At 49.3% G+C, this 18,231-nt stretch overlaps 1 protein-coding gene across 1 annotated transcript in view; it reads right to left on the bottom strand.

Annotated features, from left to right (window-relative positions):
* Positions 1-343: 343 nt before the first annotated feature.
* The window catches only part of LOC139051664 (uncharacterized protein C05D11.1-like), a 210,280-nt gene continuing 192,392 nt past the window's right edge, over positions 344-18,231 (bottom strand). Inside the window, exon 21 of the mRNA XM_070528630.1 lies at positions 344-602. Within this exon, the coding sequence (XP_070384731.1) occupies positions 542-602 (61 nt within the window). The 3' untranslated portion in view covers positions 344-541. The remainder of the gene's footprint in view (positions 603-18,231) is intronic.

The raw sequence follows: 18,231 nt of genomic DNA, 5'->3' as shown, positions 1-18,231 counted from the left end.
GCAAACAATGAACAGTGACTCTAAAGAGGCTGCTAGATAAACACGCAAAAACCCACTACAGCAGCTGGCGTGAGGAGCGTGTCATCGTTGATGGCATCAGCGACAACAAATGCATGCAGGTTGCCAGACTACCAAGGCATTTACAAGAAATCGTGACCATCAAATTTAGCTTTAGCATCTGATCTACGAAGAACACAGTGAAATGAGTTTCAGCATGAAAAGAAGAAAAAGTTTATGCATGCTCAAGGAACATTGGAATGCTTGGTTTGTTTAGGTGGACATTAGGCTAATTTGCAAGGCACAGTGCACATGCAGCTCAGCCATTTCAAGAGATACAAGAAAATTGTACAAATAATTGTACAGGCTTTATTTAAAAGGTCAGTGCCTATGACAAGTGAAGTGCACGCCAACAAACAAGCATCTTAGACAACAGCTTAGAAATAAGAAAGCTGCGGACAAAGTGTGACTGGCTTAGATCCTCAGCTTTGGGCTTGGGCTGTGTCAGTTTTGTGGTTCGACTTTTTCATGATTTACCATACTTTTAATACTTTGCAAAAATGCTATCGTCCAGAGATGTAACAACTGTGAGGTTTCTCCGGAACCTGGAAACAAAAAGGAAAAATTCTCATGACACGGTCCCCTTGTACAGCTGTCTCCCTTTTTCATATCACTACCAATCACAACTCTCTCAGAGTTGAAGGGCATACTATGCAGCCTAACTAGTGAATTAAGAACGGGTGTAATGATTTCAAACCATAGGGTGCCTTGATTGCTGCTTGGTAGGTAACCACTTTAACTCATCCTCATAACTTTTTTTTTTTTTGCAATGGCTTACATACACATAGTCTGCAATATTGTGATGATGCCTTTTTCCGACGCTAATACATGTTCATGAGTGGTCAAGGTAACGCTTTGACCACTAATGAACGCGAAAGGCGCCGAAAGGTATTAGCATCGGAACCTTTCGGCGCCTTTCGCGTTCATGAACATGTATTAGCGTCGGAAAAAGGCATCGCTACAAAGTCGCGGCCATGGTGTCACACGCACGCGTGTGTTCGATGCTCAATAAAAGGAAACAAACACTGTACCAGTTACAGTATAACCTTGTTGATACGATCTCGTTAAGTAAAATTTTCCGGCACATCGAGAACACAAGAACAAGTTACGCTTCTATACATTACGCTTCATTTTAATGCTTCATGTGTTCCCGGAAAACCCGATATTTCGGCACCAATGTTCAGCACATCGCCAAACTACGATCGTGTGATGCTTTCCGCCGTTAGCTCCAATATAAACGAGAAAAGGTGCGAGGCGTGCAACATCGAGAAAAGTAGCTGGCCGCCGCAGCTGCTTTCCCGCAGTACTCGCCCACCCGCCTCACGTGAAAACGCCGGTGCGCACTCGGTTTTCTAGTCCGGTACCAGCGAATCTCATGCTGGCTCGTCACACGCCGCATTCACAGCTGTGGCCACCAACTCGACTGCGATAACCCTCTTTACCTATCTGTTTCACAACGCGTGGGGCTTAGTGCTGTTGGAGGCGTACTGCACGCTTTTAACGATAACCCAAACGCGCCGCCGTTCCTTGCTGCAGGCGGCGCGCGGTGAGCGTCATCCTTCGCTCTGTATTCAGGCGTCGCTCAACGGCTCGACTTCGTTTCGGTTTGCCGTCGCCGTCTTAAAGCACTACGCAATAGGAAAACACCAACACGCGTCTCGGGTCGGTCGGGACCCACGCGCATCCGGGTCTCATGCAACAACGATGTGCGCCGAGTGGGCACTTTAAGACTTCCTGCCAAAATGTCCTTCTGTACCTGTACGACCTTAAGTTTCAGAAGACCTGCCACCCTCTCGGTAATGCTATAGAATTCCTGTATGTTACCAGCTAAATCCTTATTAATCAGTAATCAGACACCTAGTTCTCGTCTCTCCGCTAAGCCCTGGTAGCACAGAATGTGCTCGCTTTTTAGCACTGTATATGCTTCTTTTGTCCTCCTAACTTCACTGAGCCCCTATTATATCCCATTTACTACCCTCTAATTCCTCCAATAGCAATGCTAGACTTGCCTCACTAGATAATGCTCTAGCGCTGAACGCTGCCAGGTTCATATTCCAATGGCGGCCTGTCCGGACTCAGGGATTCTTAGCACCCTCTGCTGCGTCACAGGTCTGACCACCGCCGTGGTCAGTTGCTTCGCAGCTTCTGGGGACTGAGGGCCGGGGTTTGATTGTTGTATTCATGTAGGAGGTTGTGGCCAAGTACAGCACCAGGGTGGCTAATCCTGCTCTAGTGAGGGAGTGCGTTACCTCTTCTGGTTACCGGGATCAGGCCGCACTCCGGGTCCGTTTATGCAATTTTATCAACACGCGGATTTTTTTTTAATCCAGTGGAAGATTTCGCGGCACCGGGATTCGACCCACAGTCATCTTGCACGCGAGGCGGATGCTCTACCTCTACGCAACCGCTGCCCCTCTCTTAGACCTAAAACCCCTCAAACTTCGTAAAGTAGCGACACTCTCCTCCTCCGCCTTCACTCCTCCTCGTTTATCCTCTCTTTCACGCACCCTCCTCGACCCTGTCGCCACCTACACCGCTTGAGCGTAGCGGACGACCTTTCGCAGAGTGAATGCATGCATAGCAAGGCAGTGCGCTTTAAAGGGCCCCTCACCAGGCCCCATAGCAAACTTTGCTTATACGCTGGAAGTTGTTACGCGTCCTCTAGGGAGCGTTCTGCCGCAAACATTTTTCAAATGGGCTCATTAATAGCCGAGATAGAAATATTTCAGTGCCGCGAACCCATGGTTTCAGAAGGCGTGCTCCACTGCATAGCGAGACACTCTCCACTTGCGCCATCTAGCTTCCACAAGCAAAATTCCTTCCCTGCGTTGACGAGACGTTCATTTGAGGGATCGCGAGCCGTTTCTGTGCAGGCGCGAGTAAGAGTGCGTGTGAGAGAGAAAACCTGGGGGCTTTTGCTACTTGAATATATGACTCTGCCTAGGCACTACGGAGGAGGTTTTCTTATGCCCCAACCACTGGCACGCGCCGAAAGCTTCGGCGCACGCTGGCAAGCGAACGCGTCGCTTCGCTTCGGCTGGAGGTAGAGTTACTGTATATGCATATACAGTAACTCTAGCTGGAGGGAAAGGGCGCGCAACCACTGGAGACAAGCTCCGACCAACGCCTCCTATAGCTATATGCCTGGAACGTCGCTCTCTTTTCCATAGGGAGCTCTCTGCCGAGTTTTGCGACCATGCGCCGCAGGACGGCGCGCGCCACCGTACCGGTCCCCATGGCAACCACTGCCGCCGCCGCCGAAAGCTCACGACGCGCCAGCCGCCGACGTCGCTCCTGGCTGGCTCCCGGTAGCCGCGCCACCGGCGTGTTTACAAGGGCTGGCCGCAAGAGGCGCTCGCCACCGTACCAAAAGGAGGAGAGTACAGTCGAGGGCAGGGCAGCGCGTTTGCGGCTCACGTTCCAGGCATTGTATATTATAGGAGGCGTTGCTCCGACGCGCGCCGAAGCTCGCTGGATGGATGGATGGATAGCGGCTATTGGCCTCGAGCTCCACCACTGGAAAAGCTGGCGCCACCGTCGGCGTGACGTGCTAGGAGGGATCACGTGGACATAGCGGCCGCGTCGGCTGCTTCGGGCGCGCCGAAGCGAGCTGAAAACGAGAGTTTAAATTCCCTCGTACGCTGCGGTCCTCATTTAGTGACGAGATTTTCCCGCGTCGAGTGTCTCCTTTACAACGCTTGAAAGGACTACAATATGTAGTGGCTGCCTTTGAAGGCGCGCGGCATGGTAGGCTACTGCTCGGTGCCGCAGGGCCGGACGCACGTAACGGAGGCCGGCGTCAGCCTTATTCAAACGTAGCCGCAAGACAAGAAGCTGTGTGAAGCTTGGCTCGCGAAACAAAAAACCGGCAAACAGTCATCGGCTACAACTCGGGTATGCAGCAAGCACAGATCGACGCGAGGAAGATTTCTGCTACGGCGCCCGGTCTGCGATGTTCTGAAAACGCGCACTGAGACGCACGGCCGAGTCCGCTGCCCGACTAATGTCATGACGGTTTGGTCTATGAACTTGTCGATACTATAGATACTGGCAAGTTCAGTGGAGTGGAAAGGCAGCGGTAAGAAGCACATTTAAAGAAAGCATGGCATATGGTCATGTTTGTGTTATGAATTAATGCACTGGATTACAAAAAAGGAGCAGCGGGAAATTGCACGCTGAGAACGCCGATAAACATACAGTGCGACGCAACTCGAGAAATAGTATCGAAAGGTCACAGAATTTTGAAGAAAAAAAAAAGATTGAATCGTCGCGACGGCACATCACAGTCCCCGTAGGCATCGAAGTCTCTACAATGAAATTATTTTTGAACAGCTCTGATAGCGCCCACGCAACAATGGTTGCTTATATACTGTCAAATGCTCATATTCTGCGGCCTAAAGCTCATGGCACGGTGCGAAAACGCACGCGCGGAGAAAGCGAAACAGTGCGCGGACAAGCATGCAGACGCGCACTCGGTCGCTGCGAATCTGCGTGATCGCTGCATTGAGGCTTCATTCTATTACGCTCCATTTAGTTATACAAACACTATAAGAACATGTTTCACATAGTTTGCTCTCAGCGTTTACCTACTTTTCATGCAAGAAGCCGGTTCGGCTGACTCCATCGCGGCGACCGCGCGCAGTGGCGTTCACTGTACGTATTCGGTAAAGAGATAGCGACTGTAAACGATTGTGTGCTTTCAGTTTGCCCAAGATTATTATTTAGACAGTAAGAAACTTCTCTCGTTTCGAAAGTACTTAAGGGAGAGCTCGCGCGTGGTGTTTTCAGTGAGCGCTGACAGCAAAACCTATGAGGAGCGCGCCACGTGATCCCTCATACTACGCCAGCGAGGCGCTTCCGATAGAGGGCGACTCCGTAACTCCTCGCCGCCAATACCCTTTGTAACGGGCGGCGGCTGGCGCCACCTAGCCTTTTGCTCCCCCTCCTATTTTATTATTATTATAGAGGCTAGAAGGTTTTCCTAGTGTCACGACCGAGCCGGCGCAGCTGAAATAACTTGCTATGCGCAAGGCAGATGGCGCTACCGCCCGCTGGCGCGCGGGCAGGCGCAAGAAGCTCTCATGGGGGTACTGCTCTCTGGTTCAGTCGGTTGATCGTGTGTGTGCTGCTGTCACTGCTTTGACAAGGCGTTAAAGTGCTAAAGACAGTGCAAACTCTGGCATAGGTTCTCTTGTCATTTAGATTCGACACGGACTAGCTGTAACAGCGAGAGTGTGCCGCGGCCGGAGCAAATGCAAGCGTCACATCGGGCCCGACCTACTGCGCCGTAAAGAAGCGTAAGAACACATCTTGTACATGATACCGAAACGAGAAAATGAAGCGGGACAAATTGCAGGGCGGAATGTCTTTATTACATAAGGTTCCATGGCAACAATATACTAATGCCTTTCCTTGTGGGAAGTGCCCTGTGCGATGCTACCGACAGCGCCTCATTTTCAGCAGCTTTTTCTTTTATCGCTGCGCGCTTTGTTTACTGACTTTACAAGAAAATGCATCCTAGTCAAGGCGTAAAACTTCATCACTTCTGTCGTAATTCGACGTCCATGCTCCTCGCAGCTCTCACCTTGAAGCTCACGTCCCTGAAGAAAATGCAGAAAGCTGACCATGCTATCTGCGTGTAGCTTATTGCGACTGAAGAACACCGTAAATGCGTCCTCAAGCTTTGCTATGAGCTGTTCAATTGGCCTTGATGGATAAACTAAGCCTCCATGGTCAAAATTTCGAGTAAGCGAGGTATTGTTGTTTGACTCGGCTTGCAAAGACAAAGTGCTGAAACAAATTGCACATTGAGGGCAAGGAAATCTTTTAAGGATTTTTCTTACAACATACCCAGCTACATAAAAAGATTAGTCTGCTGTCACTTTTTTTTTTTGTCTACACAGCCCTGAGGATCGCTCAGGCTGCTGTGCTCCTCGAGCAGCTCTGCATGCAGCAGAAGCCAAGTTTCCGCCATCCAGTAAGTTATCGACAAGTTCAGTTATTCGCGCATTTTTTTCTTTGGGGACATGAGATGGCTGCAAGAGGGCAGTCACTACTTCTGCAGGTACTTTTGCTCCTTTTGGCGGCTTTGCGAGGCTGTAGAAAGCCAGGTTGTTGATAATTATCAAAAACTGCCCCACTATTGGATGATCATTGCAACCGAAGCACTGGCACGCAATACCAAATACATTCTCCATCCTGTCTTGGCTTAGGTTTGCGGTCAACAAGTACTTGTATTGCAGGGACGTGGTTAGGTATTTTACAAGCGGCAGTGTGCTTTGCAGCGTTACACGCAGCCCAAGGGCAGTTCCTGCACTTAAAAAGCCGCCACCATGCTGTGCAGCATATTCTTCCCATTCATTGAGAAAAACAATAAACTCATTAAAAAACTGTGCACTTCTTGAATCAGCACGAAGGCCTTTTGATGGGATTGATTCTAGACGACATTATAAAAATTAGTCTTTCCATTAGTTTTAGAAACCGTTCTGTCGTGTCGATGTTTCAGACGTTGTCCCTTTGCAAATGCGGATCAGGAGCTGTGGGCTCCTCATCCGCATGAGGATACATTCCAACACCCACAGCTGATTGAACCGCATGCCCCGGGTTGACTTTCTGGAAGCTGCCTCGAAACATGCCTTCACACCAAGGCGCTGCTTTGGAGGAAGGCCTCCGATTTTCTCCTCCAGCACAATAGTTGGGATGGACTGCGGGAGTACCCGGAGGTCTTTGACGGTCTTGCTGAAAGTTTTTTTTTTTTTGGGGGGGGGGGCGGAATAAGTCAAGGGATTTTCGCTTCCTTGCATTTATTTGTTTCAAAGTCGTTAGTCGTTTCTTATGCTGCCAGCTGAACTGGTTCAAGATAAGCTTTCTTGAGTATTTGCATCGTAGGCAAGTATTGCATATCGGACGTCGTCACAGTGCAGGGTTTCGAGAAGTACGCTTTTCCATACTGTGGATGTTGGCCAGGTGAGAGAGGCTCAATCTAACAGCCGGGACAAAGTAGCAATTTATCTCGTGCTTTGAACGTAGCGTTCGTTGAAATGCCTTGAGCACACGACACAGGTTTCGTCGAGAGCCTTGTCATCTCGCGTTATGTTTCGAGCCCATTCTTGCGACCGATGAGGGTCGGACGGGGCGCGGAAAGACACTTTTTCTCTCGACGACTTGTAGCCACCTTTGCAGAGCGGCACGAAACACGTGCGACCTTCTTTGTCGGCATTATTACACGTGCATCTAGAGGCACTAACAAATCACGCACAAATCCCAGCCCGCGCGCACTTGCCAACTGGCTGGGCGAACGGCGCGCCTAGAACAGCGCCGCCAAAACTCGCCTGGTAGCTGCAGCGCCACTTACGCAGTGCATCCAAACTGGTTTCACAGGGGCCCCTTGAAATGGCGGCCGTTCACGACACTAGGAAAACCTCTAGCCTCTGTATTATTATTCTCCTCGGCTGCGGCGCACTGTTGCTGGACTATTCCGTCTTCATCCGTCAAAGTTCGGCCTAAAACAGCCTGCTGTAAACTAAGCTTGAAACAATAAGTTAGTGATCTGTATGTGCTTTTAGATATAAAAAACACGTTTGAATAATGAATATACACCTCCCGCAACAGTTTGTTTTTATTTTTTGAAGTAGCAATAGTGAACAAAATACCGAAATCAGCGCTCGCGCGTCGTCTGTCTGCAAGATCGCTTTGCAAACACCTGCACGACGATGCCATATATCAAAAACTGTTGTACCATTTCATTTTTTGGCAGCTTATTGCACAGCCAACTATGTAAGAATTAGGCGTGCAATGTATAACTGAAAAAAAAATCTGTGTTGGAAATAGTGCCGGCTCAATCGCAACGATAGCGGCGAGCAATGTCGGCAATCGTAGAAAATCTCATCTGCGGGTCAAGCGCGTTGGTTTGCATACGGCAGTCGTCGAAAGTTACAGCCTATTCGCTGGTGCCCGCGCGCCTTCCAGAAACTACAACACAATTCGTGTCTCGTATGCAATCAGATTAGCAAGGTTCGTCGACAACAGACAGAACCATCGATAACATTCGCGAAACTTCCGATACGTTCAGGCGCATCCTGCACCGAGCGATAACGTTTTAACATATTTTTAGCCGGTGGAATACGGTAACCGGATACAGATAAAGCATCCGTGTCAATATAATTATGCTTGTTGGTGCATAAGATAAACGTGAAAAAGTGGGTTCTGTGAAAATCAGCAAAACAGAATTGAAACACCTGTAGCACTTACAAAAAAAAAAACCTAGAATAGCTGAAATGTATGCAATTCGTATCTTGTCTCCCCCCAATTCTTGATTCTGCCAAATCTAGCCCATGGAGCACCTCCATTATTCTAGGTTGTTTTGATGCATCAACACCGCATCTGGAGGCTTTCACATTGAGTGTATTGCTACAAAACATTTTCACAGTGTAAGGGCCATGTTCTATTGTAACTGGTTTCCACATATTGAGTTTGCTTTCTTTACATTAATGAAATGACATACCGTCAGATAATACAAGCTTGAGAATTAGAGGGTTTTAATAGGAGTCTTTCGTTGCCCTTTGCCAAGTCGTACTATTGAAGCACTTATTCGAATGTATGGGAGCAGCTCATTTGCATAGTATAAGAAATATATAAACAGGTTATTTTCACAATGTATACACTTCGTCACCACAAAAAGAAAAATTGCAGTTTATTGTTTTCAGCCTGCTATGATGTCTTGACTGAGAAATATGTATTCAATTTGTTCTGCGAGGCACGCAATAATTGCTGTGGCATATTATTTTATTGCACAACACTGCATACAGTAGCCAGCCATTATTAAAACTCAGAAGAAATTAATAGCACAATGCATATGATCAGGCACATAGCATATTATTGCACTTTCCTAATTCATGCCAGAACGACGACCACAGGCGTCCTTCTCCAACAAGGTCAGGATCCATCGTGCCTCCTTACCATCGGGCTTCACACCCTCAGCACGTTCAACCTCAGCTTTGTGGTGTTTAAAACAACCTCAAGTGCGTCTTACGGTTCCAGGGATAAGAAAGAAGACCGTCCTGCCTACCTTGGCCTTGAAGCAAGCAGCTCTGGATTGTTTGCACACTTTCTACTTTGATCGAGTCCACATATATATGGATGGTTCTTCCACTCAGACCAGCTCCACCAGAGCAGTGGTTATACCATCACGATCACTAAGCATCCAATACAAGATTTCTCACTTGACAACATCGACCGGTTCGGAGCTTGTTGCCCTCCGAGGTGCCGTTGATTATATTAATAACCAACCGGCTAATCGGTGGGCTATATTCTGCGATTCAAAGGTGGCCTTACAATGTCTTCTGTCATCTCTTCGTCGCGCGTCATGTGAACAACTCATGACGGAGATACGAGAAATGCACCATCATATGATCATGAAAGGACACGTCGTCTTTCAGTGGCTGCCTGGTCATTGCGGTATCTCCAGCAACGACCTCGCTGACGAAGCTGCTAGGAAAGCCCACGAAGGGGCAACCCTTGTTTCTATACCTTTATCGCGGAGCGACGCAGCCCAACACTTAGGCAAGCTAGCGTTCTCTTTTGACATTGGAAAATTGAAAATGTCGGCACACAAAGTCATGCTGTTCATTTATTAAAATGCTCTTAGCACTAACACAAAGTGAGGAATCCCATATCGATTCAAACACCTGACGCACTGAAGAGGATAGATATAGGTCGGCAGTTAGTAACTGCACATCTAGCACCTGATTTGTGCATGGGCAATGTTCATGCTACCTTCCGAGTGCTAGAAGAGGTACTAGACTTTAGGGAACTATTGAAGTTGCTTGTGAGAACAAGGAACAAGTATGCTTCCCTACGTCTTAACCCTTTCAGACACCACTTTATCCCGTTGATTGAAAAGTTGCTTTCACCACATCTCTTGCATGCTCAGAATCATAGAAAGTGTACAGCTGCAGCAAATTTTAAGAATTTTCAATTGTTTAGCGAGTTTTGTCAAGTTTACAAAATTTCGACTCCATGCGAAAACTCACAACAGGAACACAGAATATGAGAACATGTACTATTTCGTGTTTTGAAATGCTTGAAAAGCACTTATCCAGCCACTCGACAATTATGCCCGGTGCACGACATTGTAAAAAACAATGAAAGAAGTGAACCCACTACATACAACGTACTGACACAGAGTAACAACACCCAGCCATCTACCTTCCCACTCATTTTGTTAAAACATTCTGCGCGTTATTCAAAATTGCAGCACAGTTCCAATGATAAGTGTTTCAAGATGTATGAAACACATTTTAAATACCATTACTTTCATCAGTGCTTTTGCTATTGATGCACGCTCCTGCTGTGCTCAATTGTGTAGACAGCGTCTCAAAGGGTTAAGCTCTGTGGAGGAAATACCATCAACACCACAAGAAAGGGAAAGTTTAAGGCAAAGTTTAAGGCACTTCATATACTCGCAAACAAGGTTTTCATTGACTGTTAGCATACACTGTGCCAGACTGAGAAGGAAGGTTACTTGAAGCATATTTCCCACCATACAGCAAACAGAAATGTTCTGCAAAGGCATCAGCAGTGTTCGAGACAACACCAGTATTTTCATGAAGAAGACGTACATTTTTGGCACTCTTTTTAGAAGGGAGAGCCCACAAAGCTCCAGAAATATTTTGAATTATGTGTCACACTGGCTTCAACACAATCAACGTGGTCAAAGTGATGATGATGATGATAATAATAATAATAATAATAATAAAAATAATAATAATAATCTTAGTGGTAACTTGGCACACTAGACTAAAAAGAAGGCTGATGCCTGTATGTTAGAGAATCTGATAACCAGCCATCTAGAGCAGGATGCAGAAGACACTTCCTTCCCCTCCACGTGCACACACACTTGCTCAATAACACAGCATGGCACAAGCACACATTCGACAGGTGCACAACACACAGGAGTGCTAATTCAGTCTGGTTCCAAGGAAGGAGAATCCAAATCGCCAGGGGGTGGAGAGAAAGCTCTGCATGCCAGATATAATCATGGAGTTGTGGTGTCGGGCCATAGAGGCGTGATGAGGGCTCAGGCTGTGCTGACCACTCGTTCAGACGAACTGAAGAAAGATTAGTGCTGTCCAGAGAGTCGTCAAACACCCTGCAGTACAGACTCGTGCAATGTTGCGTTGGTATTGCCGGGTGTGCTACTTGAGGGGTTTGAGGCAATCCTCGAAAGCTGGCATGAGCTTGTGACAACCGAAAAGACGGGAGTAAAGGGTGCGTATTGTCCGGCGCTGAACAAGCTTAAGTTTGTTAGCGTCGCGAGTTTGGTACGGGAACTATACTGATGAGCAGTACTCAAGTCGTGACAGAATGATAGAAGTGTAGAGTGCTCGGAAAACCTTAGGTCATCACGGAAGGGAGACACTGGACACAAACCCAAGAATGGGCCGGTGCTTACATACAGTGCTGGTGACACATGCCGAAAAGTTCAGAGAACAGCTAAATGCTACACCCAGAATGGGAAGGGCCTGAACAGTCTTTATAGAAGTGCCTCCAAGGAAGAAGGTTGGACGTGCAGCAGTTTCGTTGTGGCTGATACGCATGGCAGCACTTTTTACGGTGTTACTACAAAGTTTGATCCCAGTCGTTCACCTTTACGGAATGTATTTATTGTAAGCACATATGCTGTGCATCGGCATATTGTTGTTGTGGAAGCGTTAACTTGTTAATCAAACACATTCTGCGCAGATGCATTAGTAACTTGGTTTTGAGTAGATCTTTGTCCTGACTACAATTTATAGTATCGCAGCAAGAAACATTTTAGTAGAAGCTGAAGGGATTCCAGCAGTTTAAGCATACTGACTGCACAAAACACAGATGACACCTTTTCAACTTCCCCACAATGCACTCACACCATCTACACTTTCCATAAGCAAAAAGTGAGATAAAAAATCAATTACAGTTTCAGTGACTCAGTACTTGTTGCTTCTAAAGCGGGCATCGAAGCAATCGTGGTATACGCTGCTACATGCATAGGTCTTGCATGATGCAGGTCTTGCTATGCACTGCACACAGGGCACACGTTGCAACAGATAATTTCTTTTTGCCGTGCTCAACTATAACAACACACTGACTCAAACATGACTGCGTTGTCACATATGCTTCAGTGTGTCAGTATTCTTGATTGCTACACGAGCGATTTATGCCCAACTAGCCCAAAAGACGGACGCACTAGAAAGAAGTGAGTGAATGAGTACAGTGAACTTGTACTGAACTGGATTCACATGCTGAATAGAAGAGCGCAGTGTCAGCTGAAACAGGCGGCACGGCTGATTGTATAAATACTTCTAATAGTTTGGCTAATTGTGTATTTCGCTTTCGGAAGTTATCTTTACCACTGGAAACAGCGCAGAGCTTGCCCGTTAAACTTGAGTCAACCGACACCACACGAAACACGCCACGGTTGACCAACCCAACTTCCACACGGTTCATTCACCACATCACAGGTCACACGAAGTGAAGAGTGCCATATTTTAAATCACTGCAGCACCAAACGGACCTGAAAATTCATTTCCTTCGACAGAGTTTCTCAGGTGAGTTCGTTCACTCGCAAGTTACGAACTCGATGGACGCGCTAGGCCTACGTGTAACGTAAACAACATCGGCGATAGGCGAGTGTTGATTATCCAGACTCCGGAGCTCGTAAACATGTTTCCATTCGTTTTGAGCACAACAAAATGCACATACAACAAGCACAGACGTTGCGGCAATCGTGATTCGGTTGGCTGTTTTAGCAGACGATCGTACCGAGCCCGGCGGAACCCAATGGGCAGGTTGGATTAGTCGGCGTCGTTTGAAGTCGCTTCGGATCCATGTCGCACTGCCACAACCCACGGTTGTCGGTCGGTCGGTTGTGTCGTTGTCGGCCTACTATTACAACACTGTCTTTCAGGAATACTGTCGCGCGCGTCATGCGTCCAACAAACTCGGACGATCGTTAGTGCCGGCGCACTTCGCATTGTCGGCCATTACAGGCCTAGCAGCCGGAAGCTCCGCAGCCTCCGATTGGTTGACGCCTGCGACTCGTCGCAGCCTCTCATTGGTGCACGCCGGCGCAGCTTCGCCACGTGTCGGCAAACTTCTAGCATCAGCAGTAGACATAATCGCTGCGCGACATTCCGCTTCGCCGAAGCTTTCCGGCGCGTGCCAGTGGTTGGGGCATTAGCGCATGTTGTAGGCGTTCGTCCCTAGGCGTGCTGGCATTGCGGGCTGGCTCGAGATTACGCGCCGACGCTGGCTGCCCGCGCGGTGAAATAGGTTAATCAGCGGGCACTGATGCCCCATTTGGCGATTGCTGTGTCGGACAGACTGTCTCGCACCTGCGGCGCTCGTGCTAAGTTAGTCGTGGCGGATCATAGCTTCCTCACGCCTTACGGCAATGTACCTTGTAAGTGACATCGCATATGTTTCTGTGGGAGCAGTAGCGAACGTAGTGGAGCCCCGGCCATATATATTGAAAATCTAGAAGGCAGAGCCCCTTAGCATCCGCGGTTGAACGCAAGTGGCTGAGAAGCCGCCGGTGACGATGACTGACTCAGCACCAGCGCCGCAGGCGCGATAAAGTCTGTCCGACGTACCTTCAGAGGCAAAGTTCTGACTGGTGTTGCAGAAGTCGCGGGGCACGGTAGTGCTGAACTTAGGGTCACAAGTTGGTGGCTGGACGTAATTATATTGAATCGTGTTTTTTTTTTACTAAGTGTAACAACGTGTCATTATTTCGCATTATTGCCGACGCCTCCAGAACACCAAAGCTGCAACGGGGACACCAAAGCTAGAACCCGGACTGGTCCGCGGGTTGGGGCTCGCCGAGGCCTGCGCGTGCCAGGGGTGTATAAGATCGGCCGGCCGCTATCGCGGACAGCCAATTCTTTACGCGAACACCCCCTGGCACGCTTAGGCCTCCACGGCCCCAACCCACGGGCCGTCCTGCTTCCAGCTTTGATCCCGCTGCTAAACTTGGGTGCCCTGGAGATCCTGCACTGCCTGCGTTATTATAACCTTAGGCGATCTCGGTTACATCTCGGCTTGCCGGTTACATGTGCCCTCCTAGAGCAGTACTTGTAAAAAATCCAATCTATCGTCACGACGATAAAAGCAACCTGCGACTTATACAACACCAGTCAGAACCTTGCCGCTTCAGACACAGTTATCACCAAATGGGGCGTCGTGCCCACTGCCTCACCGCGCGGTCAGCCAGCGGCGGAGCGTAAACAAACTGGACCGCACTCCTGAATGCCGGCATGCCTTGGGGACAAACGCATACAACACGCGTTAAGAAACCTTCTTTGTTGTGCCTAGGCAGACTCACATATTCAAGGAGCAAAAGCCCCCAGATTTTCTCTCGGGCGCCCGCTCTTACTCGCGCCTGCGCACAAATGGCTGGCGTTCCCTGAAATGAACGTCTCGTCAAGGACAGATGACTAGCGGTATAATTCAGTGCTACACGAATAATGAGGCACAACAACTGGATCGCGGAGCTTGATCACGCACTGAAACACGGTAGAAAACGGCATAGTAGCGGTATCTGCGCACGTGATTGCAAGACCGTGGAAACAAGCTGACGAAGCGGAAGTACATCTATCTTGCTTCGGTGCGGAGTTAAACAAAAAACACGCAGACGTTCCATTTTAGTGTTTTATTATTTCTCTAAAAATCAATTCGTCCATTCAAGCAACATAACACACAAATAATAGATGTTGCCTTGAATAATTATCGAAGTCACGTGTCACCACGAGCGACGTCACGCTGCGGACACGACTATGTAGGCACAGAGACACGACAACGTCACCGTCCGGCTTGAAGAGCGGTCGCAGCGAAGAAAATGGAAAACTGCGTTTGGATTGAAATTTCAGACCTTTCCGCGGTGCGTAGCGATGTAATTCTTTGCAAACACGATCGTTAGTGCGCATTGTATGTACTGCGCTTGTCAGCTCAAAATGGCCGGACCTAGTGAGGGGCCCTTTAAGTGTTCGCGTTGGCTTTCTAGCTCCGAGTAAAACTTCATCCACAGCATAGAATTTCTATACGGACGGTTATACAAATTCAGTGACAGCAGTTTTTTTTCTGTTTTGATAACCACATTCTTTAAAAATGTATCTGAACGAGCACTAACGCTGTGCCATGACGACTCCGAATGTATTGCGTGCGCTACAATTAGGTACGCAACATTTGTCAAGTGTGTGTCGCAAGATCTCGTTGCGAATAGTTGTACATAAGAAATTTACGATCGACTGCCAACATTCTGACATCCAGCAAGCCCTCAGTAGCCTAAATAATTAGCCTATAGTACGCTATGGGTACTGGGAGGAAGCGACGGACACATCGAGACAACGCTGCAAGAAGTGGTCAACGCCATCAAGGAGCAGCTGGAAGGGTCTGGACTTGTTTGCTCTCCGGCCAAGTCAGAACTGCTGGTGATTCCACGGACAAGAGCGGGCAGGAAAAGAAAGATATGGAAGTCAAGTACGAGCGTCCCAAGATCACGGTCAAGACAGTGGGAGGACAAGTAATACCGGAGGTCGAGAAGATTCGAGTGCTCGGGCTGCTCATCCAGCGAAACCGAGTCAACGGTGAAACGGTCAACAAGCTCGCAGGCAAAGTGGCCGCGGCAATGAAACTCATCAAGAGGGTGTCCAACAGAAGAGCGGAGATGAAGGAGGACAGCCTGACTAGGCTTGTTCAATCCTTCGCAGTTAGCCACATAACGTACGTGGCCACCTTCCACAACTGGAGGCCGAGCGAACGTAACAAGATACCATACGCAAGGCGTATAAGCTGGCACTCGGTCTCCTCGGGAGCACGAGCACTGAAAAATTCATGGCGCTGGGAGTCCACAATACGCTGGACGAAATAGCCGAAGCACAGAGAACGGCGCAACCCGTGCATCTCTCTGAAACGAGAACCGAAAGACAGATACTGCGGGATCTTGGCCTTGAGCCAGGGAAGGCAAGCAGCAGAAAGACGTACCTATACCGGATAGCATCAACAGAAAACTCAGGGTCTGCCCGATCCCGAGGAACGTGAACCCGGAGCACAACAAGGAGCGGAGGCTGGCGAGGCCCAGGGCTCTCGTGGACCTCCACGCCAGAGAAGAAGGCGCCGTCTACGTGGACGCGGCGGAGTACAGTAAAAGCTCGTTAATTCGAACCGCAAGGGGAAACCTCTTCAGTTTGAATTAACGAAAGTTCGAACTAACGAAAGTGAAGGGGGGCAACAGTGCACTGCGATTTGGAAGCAGTAGGGCATGTCAGAAATTTGGCGTGTCAGAAAGTGATGGCGTGTGCCGCGGGCACACGCCATCTTCAAGTCGAAGCTCTGGGTCCGACTGTGCCACACCACCAATGTCCATAGAAACGAACGTGAGCCGAGGCTTAACACCATCACAATGAATCGCGACGGCCGATACCTCCTAAGCTCAAAACAGAGGTGCACAACCGATGAAGACTGCCGAGACAAAGACGCTGAACATGTGAAGGTGGCGTAGGCCCCGATTCGTTGGTTCTTGATTGCAAGCGCAGCTGCGACATACTTGATTCGCTGTGTTTCGGAGCTTGCCGTGCCATCTCCGCACAACATTAGCAGCTGCACAAGATTTGCAAAGCCTCCGAGATTCGCAACGGGCAAGAAGTCTCGGAGGTTACGTAGAACGGAGAGGCGGCAGCCGCTGCTGCCTTCTGGCTGACCCCGCGTCGGTTAGATTTTTTTCCGGTTTTGCCTTCTCTCGCCGTTCTCTCCGTTTCGGAGGCAATACAGCCTTGTGTGTAGGCAGTAGGGGCGTTTCTCTGGCCGTGTGCCAGGCGAGCGTAGTTCGAATTATCCGTGAGGGCACCTTCTCGCGTTCGAATTAACGGACTTTCTTATACATAGACTTCTGTGGAGCTTGGCCGGACCAAGTCGTACAGTTCGAATTATCCATAAATTCGAATTATTGAAGTTCGAATTAACGAGCTTTCACTGTATAGAGGGCGCTGCGACGCATACGCGGTGGTAGCTGTCGGGGCATCGACGGGTGCAACGAAGATCGCGGCGAGCGTCCGAACTCAAGAGGCGCACCGGGCGGAGGAGGTGGCCATCGCCTTGGCCGTCTCCGACCCCGGATGCACTACAGTGTTGTGCGACTCTAGAACGGCAGTGAAGAACTACGTCAAGGGTAGGGTATGTAGTGAGGCCGCGCGCATACTGCGCAAGGCCGAAGACATCGCACGCAAAAGTGCTGCGGTGATCAAGTGGTTTCCGGCCCACATGGGCAGTGACGTGTCGGAACGCGGGAACGTGAACCACAACGAGACGGCCAACTCGGCCGCGCGAGCACTAACCCACCGCGCACCTGCAAGCACGGCCGACTCGGAGTGTTGGTCGCGGTGCAGTGCCAAGGACAAGATGACCACCTTCAACGAAATAGTGAAGTGGTACAGACTTAACAGACAGACTATGCCACCACCTCACCCGGGGCTTACCCGGAAGGAGGCAGTGTTATACAGGCAATTACAGATGGGGTCCCTGCTCACCCCGGTGCTAGCTAAGCATGTGTGTCCCAGCGTGTACGCGAGTGACGTGTGTAGACTGTGCGCGAAGGAGAGAGCCACCGCGGCTCACATCCTTTGGGACTGTAGCATAAATCCGCGAGAAGCCAGCCAGAAGACGACGATCCCGCCGCAGCTAGAGGCTGCAACGAGGAGGTATGACAAAGAGACACAACTCAAGGCCGTCCAGCAGGTCTCGGCAGCTCTAGAGAGGCAGCGACCACGCGAAACCAAGGAGAAGCGGGGCAGCACCCCCAGGAAGGGGGCGGCGGCCCTCTCGGACCCGCGGAAGTAGCGAGGAACCAAGACCTCGAGGAGCACAATGTATGAGACTGACGTAGTGGCGTCGTCGCGGGACAAGCTTGTGCTCCCTGCGTGGAGGGAGCCTAACCGACTCTGCAGGATTTTTAACTAAAGTTGTTCTCTCTCTCTCTCTCATCCTTACCATGTGAATTCGCGGCGCGTATCAGCTATGACGTACGAAGGCCGACATAGGGCACGAACGATTGCTACTCTGAAAGTCCAAAAGAATATTACAAACTACAGTACCGCCAACGTGCGTGCTTGCCAATCTTCTAAGCATGCGCAAAGGCTCAGA

The sequence above is a fragment of the Dermacentor albipictus genome, unplaced genomic scaffold, assembly GCF_038994185.2.
Source record: "Dermacentor albipictus isolate Rhodes 1998 colony unplaced genomic scaffold, USDA_Dalb.pri_finalv2 scaffold_13, whole genome shotgun sequence".
In the NCBI taxonomy this organism is placed as follows: Eukaryota; Metazoa; Arthropoda; class Arachnida; order Ixodida; family Ixodidae; genus Dermacentor; species Dermacentor albipictus.
This window is presented reverse-complemented; position numbering and strand designations above follow the sequence as displayed.